The sequence below is a fragment of the Vombatus ursinus genome, unplaced genomic scaffold (genome assembly GCF_900497805.2).
Source record: "Vombatus ursinus unplaced genomic scaffold, bare-nosed wombat genome assembly UNPS02014807.1, whole genome shotgun sequence".
Taxonomy (NCBI): domain Eukaryota; kingdom Metazoa; phylum Chordata; class Mammalia; order Diprotodontia; family Vombatidae; genus Vombatus; species Vombatus ursinus.
The window spans coordinates 62,145,887-62,159,553 of NW_020954585.1; the positions used below are offsets into that span (position 1 = coordinate 62,145,887).

Consider the following 13,667-nt stretch of genomic DNA (forward strand, 5'->3'; position numbering starts at 1 on the left):
CCTAGACTGTAATCTTAATGAGGGCAGGGACTGTCCTATCTAAATTTTTCAGGGTTAAACTGGCCCACTGCAAAAAGTAAGTATTAAATAGATATATGTTGAATTGAACTGAAAGTGCCAGGAATTTAATGTTAATTTTTTTTTTGCTTTAAAACTATACATTTTTAATGAGCATGGATAAAGAGGTTAAATTGACATACCATATACCAAAATAAGCTGCAAATTGATAAGCAAATTTAAGGTAAAGGGTTAAATTATTCAAAATAGCAGAGAAACATCTTTTATATCTTTGGTTTTTAAAGAAAATTCATAATCATAAGCTAAAGGAAACCACAAAATAATGTTGATTACGTAAAGACCTTTTGCACAATCATTGTAAGAAACATGGAACAGTGTTTTTTTTGGGGGAGGGAGGTATTTGCTTTCGAAAATTGGATACAAAAGGGGAAGATTTCAAACAAAAGAATGAACCTCTAATGGTGGAATTTAAGATACTGACACTAGGGATTTGGGATTGAGTGAGAAGTATTCGGGGACAAGTAGACATCTTGGTGCATCATGACACAAATGAGTCATATATTCTACCAATGCAGGCCCCTGATGGAGACTGAGTCTGGAACCTGCTATATTACCTCTCCCCTGATGGAGTCTGGACTGCTGACCACAGCGGACTCAACAACGGCAGGATGTTCTGACAGGGCGCTTTCTACTTCAAAAGGTCCAATTCGGTAACTGGAAGAGAAAAATGGACCTTTTCAACATATACTGTCCCAATGTTCGACCCACAACCCACCATCATACCTAAAATCCAGAGACCCAGGAAAAGACAAGCAGCAACCAACATCTTTACCTTGAAGAATTGATCACATCATCAGCTCTTCCCTTAAACCAGAAGTAACCATCTTCATCCATGTGGGCACGGTCCCCAGTGATGTAAAAGTCCCCCTGTTTGCAAGAGGCTGTTTTCTCAGCATTGCCCTGGTCGTACATAATAAAAATTGAAGAAAGGACATCCTTGGCATGACTCTAAAGTGTTGGCATACTTTTGTGCTGGGCTGATTAGTACTGGCCAGGTTACTGTTCAAGTAAGTTTGGGCAGGACAGTTGCTCCTCTAAGCTGGTGATCTGCTTGTTTTAATAATTAACAAAGGGTAACCAAGATGCAGAGTTGAAACTGCTGCTGTGTGAATTTCTACTCCCGCAATAGGAGATTCTTAGCAGGGAATAGTTATCCCCTGAAACCAGAGCATCATAAAATAGAATGAGCTTTGAGAGATCACTTAGTTCAGCCTTCTGTCTCTAGCATGTATGACTGTCTCTTGAAGGGAGGAAGTCTGGTACAGTGGAAATCAGAAGCTGACTTTGGAATCAGAGAACCTATCTGTGTAACTGTGTAACTTTGTGTAACTTTTGGGCAAGTCACATAACTTCTCTGGCATTCAATTTCCTTATTTGTAAAATGAAGGAGTTGGATTAGATGATTCTATGTCAATTAGTGAAGCCTATAGGGAAGGGATAGGCCCCTTCAAGCTGTAAATCTAAAATCTCCCAAAGGAAGTCTGGGGCAATTCCAGCTCCTTTGACCAGGAACCTTTTGCTTGAGCACATGCACATAATTCTTAAAAAAATTAATCCTATATTAGCAGAAGTTCTAAAAAAATTTTCAACATGTGAATAGCCTTATGAAAAATCACTCAAAATCTAAGGGAATCTAAAGAAGTAAGGGAAATTACATCAAAATAATGTAGCAAATTTGGTGAAAAATAGTAAAAGATAGGAATAGTCAATGTTGGAAGGGTTGTTAGAAAACTAGTACACCACTGCGAATTGGGCCAATCATTCTAGAAAGCAATTTGGAAATGACTAAAATTTTCATACCCTTTGACCCATAGATCACATTGCTAGGTGTGTACCTCAAGAAGGTCAAAAGAAAAAAGAAAGGAAGGTTTTATGTTCACTAAAATATTCATAGCAGTGCTTTTTCTTTTTATAGTAACAAAGAACTGGAAATAAAGCACATGCCCATTGATTAGGAAATAACTAAACAAATTATGGCATATGAATGCAATGAAATATTGTGCAGTAAGAAATTATGAATATGGAGAATACAGAGAAGCATGGGAAGACTTATACATGAACTGATGCAAAGAGAAGTAATCAGGATGAGGAAAGCACAATGAAAATGGAAAGAAAAACATCAAAAAAGAAACTGAACACTCTGTAATTATAATAATCAAATTTGGCCCTGCGGAAAAGAGAAAACAAATGTACCTCCTTCACTTTACAGAGGTGGGGAAAACAATTATGGGTGTGAAATATGCATGTGCTGATGTGTTAGTTTTGTTGAACTATCCCCTCCCACTTTTCCCCTTTGTTATGAGGGGCAACTCTTAGGGAAGGAGAGAGGGGAGGGATATGTGTATATGAAGCTAAAAACAAAAGATATAAATAAAACTTTTTGGTTGCCTCTAATGCTGCTTATTTACAAAAAGTTTACTTACCAAGTAGCCTGTGAAGAAACAGAAGGGCTGCTTTGGTTTGATCCTGATGCCAATGTTACCCTCTTTTCCTGGAGGAAGGATGTTGCCTTCATCATCTACAATCTGAGATGAAGAATGAGGCACAAAGGCAACTAATGGACTTGGGAAAATCAAAATGCTCCTGCAGACCCAGCATAGGTGCACTCAACATAAAACCTGCTCTTAACAACAGCAACAACAATAATAACAACAACTTACATCTCAATTGTGTTTGGTTGTTTACAAAGTATTTTCCCTGCAATAATGCTGTGCGGTAAAAAGAAATAATAACACAATCTCAGAACTGGCAGGGACCTGCAAAGCCATCTAGTTGTTCAGTCATTTCAGTCACGTTTGACTCTTCACAACCTATTTGGAGTTTTCTTGGCAAAGATACTGAAGTGGTTTGCCATCTCTTTTTCCAACTCATTTTACAGTTGAGGAAACCAAGGCAAAGAGGGTTAAGTGACTTGACCGGGGTCACACAGCTAGTGTCTGAGGTTAGATTTGAACTCAGGAAAATGAGTCTTCCTGACTATCCACTGGGCCACCTAGCTGCCCTGTGAAGTCATCTTAGACTAACCCAAAGAAGAATTCCCCATACAAGGTACTTAACAAATGGACATTCAGTTTTTGCTTGAAGAGTTCTGGTGATAGGTAATCCAGTACATCTCCTAGGCAACCTCCATTTTGCATTTGGATAGTTCCAATTCCTTAACAACAAACCTTCCACACATCATTCTGTGTTTTGCTCTCTGGGCCCAAACAGTCATATTCTTCTTCCAAGTGACAGCCTTTCAAATACTTGAAGACAGTTATGATGTCTCCCTCTAAGTCTTCTCTTCTCTATATCAAACATATCCTTCAATGAATTCACAAGACCATGATTATTAGGCCCTTCACCATCCTAGCAACCCCAATGATCTCTGGTCCATCAATTTCCTTCCTATAATAGCCTCCAGAACAACACTTTAGATGTGGTCTGACCAGAGCTGAGTACAGTGAGATTCTTCTTTCCCTAGTTCTCAACATGCCTAAGATTTCAATAGTTTACTATCTCCATTTTACATTGAGTCTCAGAGACATTAAATGATACGGTCATAGAGTTGGTAAATGAGAGAGTCAGTACTGAAACCTAGATATTTTGACTGTCAAGTCTGGGATGCTTTTTGTGCTGCAGTCTTAGACCCGTACATCTAATTCTCTCTCAAACTAACCCCTATCTAGTTGGGACATAAGTTTCTTACCTGGACATCATAGGGTGGAACAGCTTTCCCCATGGAACCTGACTTGATTTTCATGCCTTTTTGATTGGCACAGATCAAAACCTGGAGAGAAATTAATGCCAGGTAAGAGCACTTGCCACATATGGTGTATTCTATTATGAACATAAAATAATGTAATCTTAATGGTGAAATTTTAGGGCAGTGAAGAGATGGAAAAATTATTAGATGTTCAAGAGATCATAATGTAAGATGGGAACTGATCAGACCCATCAGTACTCAGGATAGGAAGGGCTGGGGAGAATTCTATGATCCAGAAATGTTTATTCAGAATCTGAGGGAGCCAGTGGGACAATCCTCATTTGAGGTTCAAGGATTCAGCAGCAACTTACAGTTTCAGACTGGCCATAGCCTTCATGCAACTCCAGACCTGTCTGACTCTTCCATTTTTTTCTCACATCAGGATTGAGGGTCTCTCCTCCTGTTACACAGTGCCTCAGGCTCTTAAACTTGTACCTTTGTTGAGGAGGAAGAGAAGATGGCTCTAGTTAGGGACTTAGTATGGGATGTATGCTATCCATGGTGATAGCATGGGATCCTGCCCACACTTCACAAGATGTAACCCCCCTGGGTCCCCATCTGCTGACCTTTAAGGGTTCTTGAGTCTCCATCTTTATAACCTATGAGTTTGCTGCCTAAGGAGTAGGTTAATGCTGATGAAAAGAAACAGTTTTGTGAATAATAAAAAAATTCCAACAGACAATATTTTAAAAAAACCCAACTTGTTAGATGTGGGGCAGCTAGGTGGTGTAGTGGATAAAGCAATGGCCCTGGAGTTAGGAGGACCTGAGTTCAAATCCAGCCTCAGACACTTAATAACTGTGTGACCCTGGACAAGTCACTTAACCCTCTTTGACTCAGTTCCCCATCTATAAAATGGGCTGGAAAAGGAAATGGCAAACAACTTCAGTATCTTTGTCAAGACAACCCAAAATGGAGTCACGGAGACATGACTGAAACAACACAACAATACCACAACATTTTAAAAATAGGAATCATACAATCACAAAGTTGGAAGGGTATTCCAAGGTCATCTAGTTCAATGTGTTTCAAGGCCAGGAAAGTCTTCTACTGCTTTCTAATTTGAAACTTGGGCAAGTCACATTCTGGACCTCAATTTCCTTACCTATAAAATGAGGGAATTGGACTGAACATTCTCTAAGTCCTTTCTAGCTCTTGATCTATGGTACTTTCTATGATGTCTTCATGATCTTCTCTATGAGTTTTAATGAAGACTTTACCACAGGGATCCTTTAAATAATATGCTCCCTCAGTGAATCTAGAAGTTAAGATTAATTTACACACAATATTTTGCATGGATCCAAAGTGAAGGCCACTTGTGAATATTTTTATTTAGAGGGGGTATGGGTCAGAGCAACCATTTCAATTACTCTTTTCCTAGGCATTGCATGAGCAAATTATTACCGGAAGAATAGGATTATTAAAGGCTTATCAAGGATTCAGCAATGGTGTTGCCCCTCAGAGCAGGCAATTCTTATGGGAGGTAATTCACAAAGCGCCAATTCAGAATCTACTATATATTTGTGGAGCATTAATAGAAGTTACACTTCTTACAAATGGCATATAAAGAAAGAGAAGAGGCACCCCACAAAAAGTTGAGGTCAGAAATTTCAGAAGAGACACAAAAAGGCTCCTTTCCCTGAAGGCTAACTTGAGGAACCAAAGAGGAAGTACCCTCTAGGTGACCATCAGGGGAAGCAACGATTTGTTTGAAGTGGCTCATCCTTCATATACCCAAATAACACTACACTGGCTAACACTGATGCTTTGTGCACTCACTGGCTGTGGCTGAGAAGGAAATTTCTCTGGGCAAAACCATATAGCTTATATGAGTGTTAACTGAACCCACTTTGGCCTCATTAGCACCATCAAAGCCAATGGAACCCTACTAAAAAGCCTCAGTCTACAGGAACCCTTTCAAGTCTCTCTGAGCCACTAAAAGATGGACACAATGCAGGTCAATTATCTTAGGAAACTGGAGTCCATATCTTCAGGGTGTCTTGAGTGATGTCTGGTCTATTCTGTATATATATATATTTGTGTGTGTGTGTGTGTGTGTGTGTGTGTGTGTGTGTGTGTTGTGTACACATAAATATGGAATGGAAAAGAGTTACCTGGTCAAGTCATGTTGTACAAGCATCTGGAACATGGTTGGAACACAACAGAAGGTGGTGATTGGCATTTGGCAGAGTGTCTAAATAGGTAGGAAATATTGAAAGGTCACTAAACCTTGGGTCCAAAGGAAAAAATGGCTAGGTTATCTTTATCAGGGTGCCAGAGGCAAGGATGATTGGGATGGGTCCCTTCTCTATATCCAGCCAGTGTGGGTACCAACTCTTCTGTCAAAACCTTCTCTGGGTTGCTGATTAAGGAGCAATGTAGTTGGCTTTTGTTTTTATTTCCCACCCTTTTTGAAGATGTATTAAGGAGGGTGGAAGGCATAAGAACAGGAAGGAGAAGGTGTAGCAGTCAAAGGACCTGAGAATCTACACATTAGGTACTTTAATCCTGGATAATTGAGAGTTGTCAGTCGGGGTTCTGATTATTGTAGGTAAATATTGAACCTGATATTTCCTTGCTGGAAACTCCTTTGGTGGGGAGGTCTAATGAAAGAACCGTGGTCTAGAATACATGATGCCCATGTTCTAGTTCCATTTGTCTCTAGCTTTCTGTGTTACCTTGGCAAGTCAATTTTACCCTTGAGGTCTCGTTTTTCTTATGTTCAAAACTATTGGGTTAGGCTAGATCTCTAAAGTACTTTCCAGTAAGACTAAAGTCTTTAAGGTACTTTCCAGTAAGTTTCAGACCCAGGACCCTATTTTTCTATATGACTATCTGATCCTACATTGCTTTGTATGTAGTAGGTGCTTAATAAATGCTTGTTGAAGTTAATTTACTTGAATTACTCATTTTGAATTGTGGAATGACAGGAAATAGAGTTCACCAAGGAAAACAGATATACATTCTTATACCTTGATTCCATTCTTCCTGTGGATGGTCTGCTTTCTGCCATCCCCTTAATATAAGGATCTGTTCTGTGAAGTTTGGATTCAGTCAAAGGGCCTCACTTGAGTGCCTAGAGAGCCACATGTGGCCTTGAGGCTGCAGGTTCCCCATCCCCGATCTTGGCTCTTACCTCGGTCCCTTTCCTCTCTGTAAATACATATTCATTACTTTTTAAGACTTGACTAAAAACTCACCGGCTTTAGGAAGCCTCTCTGAAAAGGCAATTTCACACAAAGGAAAAAAAATCCTCTAGTTTCAGACAATGAAAACTAGAATTTTATCCTGGGTTTTTTTTGTTTTGTTTTGTTTTTTTTAGGCAATTGAGGTTAAGTGACTTGCCTAGGGTCACACAGCTAGTAAATGTCAAGTGTTTGGTCTGAGGCCACATTTGAACTCAGGTCCTCCTGACTTTAGGGCCGGTGCTCTACCCACTGCGCCACCGAGCTGCCCTGTAGCCTGTTCTTTCATACTTGGTGGTTTATATAACTCAGTTTCCTCATCTGTACAATCTGAGACAGTTAGGTGGTATAGTGTACAGAGTTCTAGGCAAGGAGTTAGAAAGACCTGAATTCAAATCTGACCTCAGACACTTACTAGCTGTGTGACCCTGAGCAAGTCACTTAAGCTCTGTTTGCCTTGGCTTCCACAAATGCAAAATGAGGATAATAATAGTGCCTACCTCACAGGATTGTTGTGAGGATCAAATAAGATACTTGTAAAAACCGCTTAGCATAGTGCCTGGCACATAGTAGATATTTCTATAAGTACTTATTCCCTTCACCCCTCTCCAAAAATGGAGATACTTGTATTCTCTTTTTCACAGTGTGAGCATCAAATGAGATAATATGTATCAAATGTTTTATAACAGTGAAACCGTATAATAATGTGACTCATTATGATTATTCCTTCACTGAATTCCTACTCTGATGCTTCATTATAGTGCTGGGGTGACTATTCATTCTCAACAGCAGGGAACAAATTCCAGAAGGTCCTAGCCAGTTGTAAAAGCTTTCAAAGTAGGTCCAAGATCAATGAATGAATAAGTGAATAAAATATTAATTACGTGCTTAGTGTGGGCAAAGTACAGGAGATACAGATAGAAATGTAGGAGAATTCTTGTTTCAAGGAGTTCACTTTCCAATGAGGGAGATGATGCATATAAAAGGTTTTAGCTGCAAGCTTGTTGTCAAGGTTTCAAGGTGGAGAGATGTGCTTGCTGTCCTAAGACCAGCCTTGCTTAGCGAGGGTTCACCACCAGTTGATGGAATTATTTTTCATCAGTATCTCACTTAGCCATTGCTCAAGGTGTGAAAGGGAGTGGATTTGCATTAGTGAGGGCTATTCTCACACTGATCATATCAAGAATCCTTGAAGCACTAAATTATCACCATTATTACAAAGGGACTTAAAATGTGTGTTGACTAGGGATCATCATAATTCACTTTTACATGGACTTCTAATGTTTGTAAAGTGATCTACATATATTATCTCATAATATTAAGCCTCACAATAACTCTATGAGGCAGCTACTATAGATATTATTGTCACCATCTTATAGATTAGCAAGCATCTGAGATAGAATTCAAAGCCAGGTCTTCCTGTCTCCATGGATATACAATACTCTATCCACTTCTCTATGGAGATCAAGGTATCAGTTTATCTTTGCTTATGCCTTTTTCCATGTCTCCTGCAACTTAGTAAGTCTGAATGCTTTCTCTCCTTTTTCTCGTCTAATTTCAATAATCCAATAAATAAAGTAATTTCTGTCTTTACATTCAAGATCACATTGGTGTCAGCTTTTGGCAGCTGGTGAATGAAAAGGCAGGCTCCTGTTATCCAAGTAGAGTAGAAAGTCCAGGCAGCTTTGACCCAGCCTGTGTCAGATGGGTTCCAGAAGATGTCAGAATCTGATAAATCTGTCCACTTCCTGACAACACAGAAAAAGAGAGTGTTTGCTTTACAGCAGTACAGCTGTAGAGACTGTCATTTACTGGTTGTGTGACCCTGAGCAATGCAATTAACTTCTATTTGTCTTAGTTTCCTCAACTGTAAAATGGGAATAATAATAGCACCTACTTCCTAGTATTGCTGTGAACATAAAATGAGTTAATACTTGTAAAGTGGTTAGAATACCAACTGGTTACATAATAGGCACATAATAAATGATTGTTTCTTTCCTTCCATCTCTCAAAAGGAGATTCAGAGGCTAGAGAAGGGCTGGGAGCACAGTGAGTGTTCAGCAAATACTTGTGGAGTAATCCTACAAGTGAATGACTCTTGGAGTGCCAAAAATGTCATATCATCAGACATATGGAATCTTGACCCATCAGACCTCCCACATGCCATGCTTAATACCATCTTGGGGGGAAAATAATTGAGTATTTAAAAGTTGATAGGCTCTGAAGCACCAACATGTTTCAGCTAGAAATGAGTTTCAAATATTATTTAATTTATCCTCCTTCTCCCCCCCAAAAAGGGAGAAAACTGAATTCTACACAGAGAAACTGACTTGGTCAAAGTTATTGTGTAATAAGAACAGTGTTTGTGTATTTGTCAGAAATGCAGAATAAATATGGGCTAGCTTCATCCTACTTCTCAATCTTGTTAAGTAAACCTTCTGAGGTAATATGCACAAAATCAGATAGTTTTTGAGGGGTCATGACTGAGGGAGTGGGAGTGGGCTCAATTTTAGGAGCTTACCTAGGATTTCTGGGTTTGGGGGGTAATAATCTAATACTGCAATGCCCCACTGAGGATTTTTCACTTCCCACCTCATCCCCTCCTCAATAGACTGATTGGATAGCTACATTTTTCTGATGTGACTTTTAGAGGACAGACCAATTGATTGGTTATAAGTGTTACATTATTGTGTGTAAGCTTCACTAAAGTGTTGCTTAAACGGTGTAAAAAGCACTAGACTGGGCTCAAATCCTGACTCAGACACTTGGTATCTGTGTGAAGTTGAGTGAGTCACATAACCTCTCCAAGATGTCACAGTTTCCTCATTTGTAAAATGAGGAAGTTGGGCTTGATGGTGCCTTAGGTCCTTTCCAGTATAAATCTGTGATCCTATGGTATCATTGTGATGGAGGGTTGGATTTTATAGCTTCATTATCTTTTCAGGTACTCAGATAATGCTCCCCCCCCCCCCCCGCCCAAGAACAGACTCAGACTGCAGACTATTGGTCATAGAAATATTCCTGATTGTGCTGATAAAGATACTACACATGCTGTGATAAAAGCATGCTGTTGGCAAAGTAAAGTATTATCCAATATATTTCCTGAAATAGCAATGCATTCTAACATTATCAAAAAGCCAGCTGTTTGGGAATTATTTAGTAAACACTCTAATGATGTCAATGACCAAGATTAATGAGAAAGTTTAAGGCCTTCCTGTGAGAGATGGAGGAAATGAAGAAAAAAAAAGCAAGCTGGCAAGCAGAGTATCACTTGGAGCAGCAGCTAGGATGATGTCTTCAGCAGCATAGTGCAGTGATAGCATCATCCCCAGTGATACTGGATGGAGTAGAAATAGTTAGGGATGGGGACAGCAAGCTATCAGCTGACCTCTAAGGTAGGTAAATGGTACAGTACTTGGAGTCAGGAAGACTGGAATTCAACTTAGATACTTACTAGTTATATGACCCTGGGAAAGTCATTTAAACACTTGGTTGTTGTGAAGATCAACTGTGATAACATATGAAAGGTACATTGTAAATCGTAAAGTGCTAATTCTTCTTGTTCTTGTTCTTGTACTTCTCCTTCTTCTTCACCAGCTCTGTTATTCAATATGAAAAACTATGGTCCATTTCAGAGGAGCATCTCTAGCTATCTAATGAGGAACATTTTGAATTTTTAAAATTTTGAATCCTAGTTGTTAGTTACATGCCACAGGTGTGATTCAAAGGTGGCATGGGGCTGAAGCAGAAAGACAGATGATGTCTCTAATAATCTTGGCTAATTATTAGAATGGCATAGTGGATCTATTTGTGACACTGTATGTACATTAATAATACATTGGTCCAAGGCTATAGCATTTGAATATATGTGAATGCTGAATAGTCAGTTTGGTATTGGGGAGAATTCCAAAGATAACTGTGTGAAGTTTCTGTAACTACAAGAGAGGGAGAGATGTCTCTGGCTTTGTGTTAAGGATGAAGAGGCTGCTGCAGAGAGCCATGATCAGGAAGCCAGGGCCTATGAGCCACATGAGGCTATCTCAAGCACTCAAGGAGACTGTTCAGGATGTTTTGCCATTAATTCATCTATGTCTGTGTGAACAAACTTCTAAGAACTGATATAACTGGTCCAACAAGAAGAAGAATGTGTGAACAAGGATACCATACTAAGTAACAAAAAAAATAGCCCTATAGAGGTCCAAGATATCTCAAATACAGGCCACGAGGACTAAAAAAGTTGAACTAGACCACCCTGGAGAATCTAATGGTCAGTATGATGAAAATTATTTGCAAGATGACTCCTCCCTAAGAGACTGTGGACTTTGGGACCACTGTCACACTGTTGTCAGCATCTACCTAACAGTGGCTCACATTGGTCTTCCTTTTCACCCTTTCAAGTAAGTCTTCCTTCCAGTTTTATTGCCTTTTGCAGATTTGGAGACTTTTTTTTTTTAATATCATTACAGATCTAGCACTGGAAGGGACTTCAGAAATCATCTTGTCTAACTTCCTTATTTTTAAAAATAAGTAAACTGATACCCAGGGGAAATTAAGTGAATTGCCCAAGGTTATGTAAGTAGGAAGTATCAGAGATGGGATATAAACCTAGGTCTTCCCACTTCCAATCCCGTGTTTCTCTCCCTCCACCTCCACTCTACCACAGAATTGTTAACCTAGCACAAACTGGTGATTTCAACTAAGCTATCACTGGGGTTGTTGCTACTCTGATGTTCAGCTGCCAATACATCCTCCACTATACCTTGCAGAGGTGGCAAAGCCCAATCCATAGCTGACTTGGGTATGTTCCAGCATCTTGGGTGAACCTGTGGTGCCACTGGTGAAGTAGATGACCAATGGGTCCTGACTCCTAGTCCTTACACAGTTATGTTCTTCAGGTGCCACCCTAAAAAAAAAAGAACAAACACGTATATTCATGCAAATTTACCATAACTCTCCCTTCTTCTCTCAGGTAATTTAAAACTATTTGTTACACAAACCTTGGAGGATGTGAGCTCTGGGTACTTAGTAATATGAACCTATAATAGAGCCATGTTTTCCCTGAAAGATCACTTTGATTCCTAAGGTTAGATCATATTTCTGTTCAACACTAAGACCTCCCTTTGGGTAGAAGTTTCCATCCACCAGCTTTTTGTGCAAACAGGCCATATATAGAAATTTCATTCCTCCTTTGACTAGAGTTATGATAACAGTAGAAGATCTTTGATCATCTCCCCACAATAGGCTGAACTGTATCTTAAAAATAAAAAATTGACAATAAGATTTATATTTTAAATTATCCCCCTGAGGTGGGATGAGTTCATAAGTTCTCAGTATTGATACAATCTCCAAGTTTAATTTCGGCTGCAGAGGAGACATGGTGACTCTGGAGAGACAAAGTATTCTTCAGGGAACACCTACAATCTCTGCCCCATAGCACTCCAGCCTTCTTTCTCACTGTTCTCTTATATGAGTTCACTGCTCCATCCAATTTTTTTCTTTCATAAAGTTTTAGTTTGTATTGATATGTTTTGTTTTCATATCATATTCATTTTCAAATATATCCCTTGCCCATACTCTTCCCTGTAATTCATCCCTTGTAGCAAAGAATAAATACAGGGGGGGAAAAGCAGTTGAGTCAAACTAACTACCACATCAATTAAGTCTGACATTATATGTTATAATGTTCCACAACTACAACCACTACAGGGTCTACTACCCTGTGCAAGCAAAAGAGGGGGATTTACCTTCTTGTCTCTTTTTTGGAGCCAAGCTTGGTCATTATAATTACACAATATTCAGTCTTTCCATGTACATTATTGTCATCATGGTGTATGTTGTTTTTTTTTTTTTGGAGGGTCTGCTTACTTTATTCTGTACCAATTCATGTGTCTCTGTATGCTTCTCTGAGTTCTTCATATTCATCATTTCTTATGGCATAGCAATATTCCTTTATATTTGTACTACAATTTGTTTTGTTATTTCCCAGTTTATGGGCATAAACTTTGGTTCTAATCCTTTGCTACCACATAAAATGGTGTTATGAATATTTTGGTATATATGGGATATATTTTCCCCATAAAATATAAATTTTATGATATAAAATATATCTTATATATAATGTACATATTAAATACTTTTAGGCATATATTTCTGTTTGAACTTCCTTGGGGTATATGACTAGTAGCACATTACTAGTCATCTTTGGATCTTTGGGTAAAAGAATGTGGCTATATTTTAGTCTCCTTTTTAAAAAAAACATAATTCTAAACTGTTCTTGCAGCATGATTCAACTAATTCTCAGCTCTACCAACAGTGTACCTGTATGCCTGTTTTCCCCTAGCCCCTCCAACATATATGATTTCTATATTTTTTAATCTTTGCCAATTTTCTGGGTATGGTATAAAACCTTAAAGTTTTTTTATTTGCATTTTTTTATTATTAATGATTTAGAGCAAACCTTAGATACACTATTTACTGTAGATGGAAGTGTAAATTGATCCAATTATTCTGGGGGGGATTGTTGGTTTTGGGGGAGAAAATTACCAAACTCATATCTTTTGACCTATTGGGTGTATGTCACAAAGGAGTCAAAGAGAGACAGAAAGGCTCTCTCTCTCTCTCTCTCTCTCTCTCTCTCTCTCTCTCTCTCTCTCTCTCTC

The 13,667-nt window shown here is 38.8% G+C and overlaps 1 protein-coding gene across 4 annotated transcripts in view; it reads right to left on the reverse strand.

The window, feature by feature from the left end:
* Nucleotides 1-13,667, reverse strand: part of LOC114052384 (acyl-coenzyme A synthetase ACSM5, mitochondrial-like) — a 66,364-nt gene that overhangs the window by 6,685 nt on the left and 46,012 nt on the right. For 3 of the 4 annotated variants that reach the window (XM_027874962.1, XM_027874959.1, XM_027874961.1), the window contains 8 exons: nt 11,768-11,911; nt 8,603-8,756; nt 5,938-6,017; nt 4,135-4,258; nt 3,767-3,847; nt 2,502-2,603; nt 851-978; nt 633-732 (listed from right to left, as the gene is read on the reverse strand). In XM_027874962.1, coding sequence (XP_027730763.1) covers nt 633-732; nt 851-978; nt 2,502-2,603; nt 3,767-3,847; nt 4,135-4,258; nt 5,938-6,017; nt 8,603-8,756; nt 11,768-11,911 — 913 coding nt within the window. The remainder of the gene's footprint in view (nt 1-632; nt 733-850; nt 979-2,501; nt 2,604-3,766; nt 3,848-4,134; nt 4,259-5,937; nt 6,018-8,602; nt 8,757-11,767; nt 11,912-13,667) is intronic. The other variant, XM_027874963.1, reaches the window with a different exon arrangement.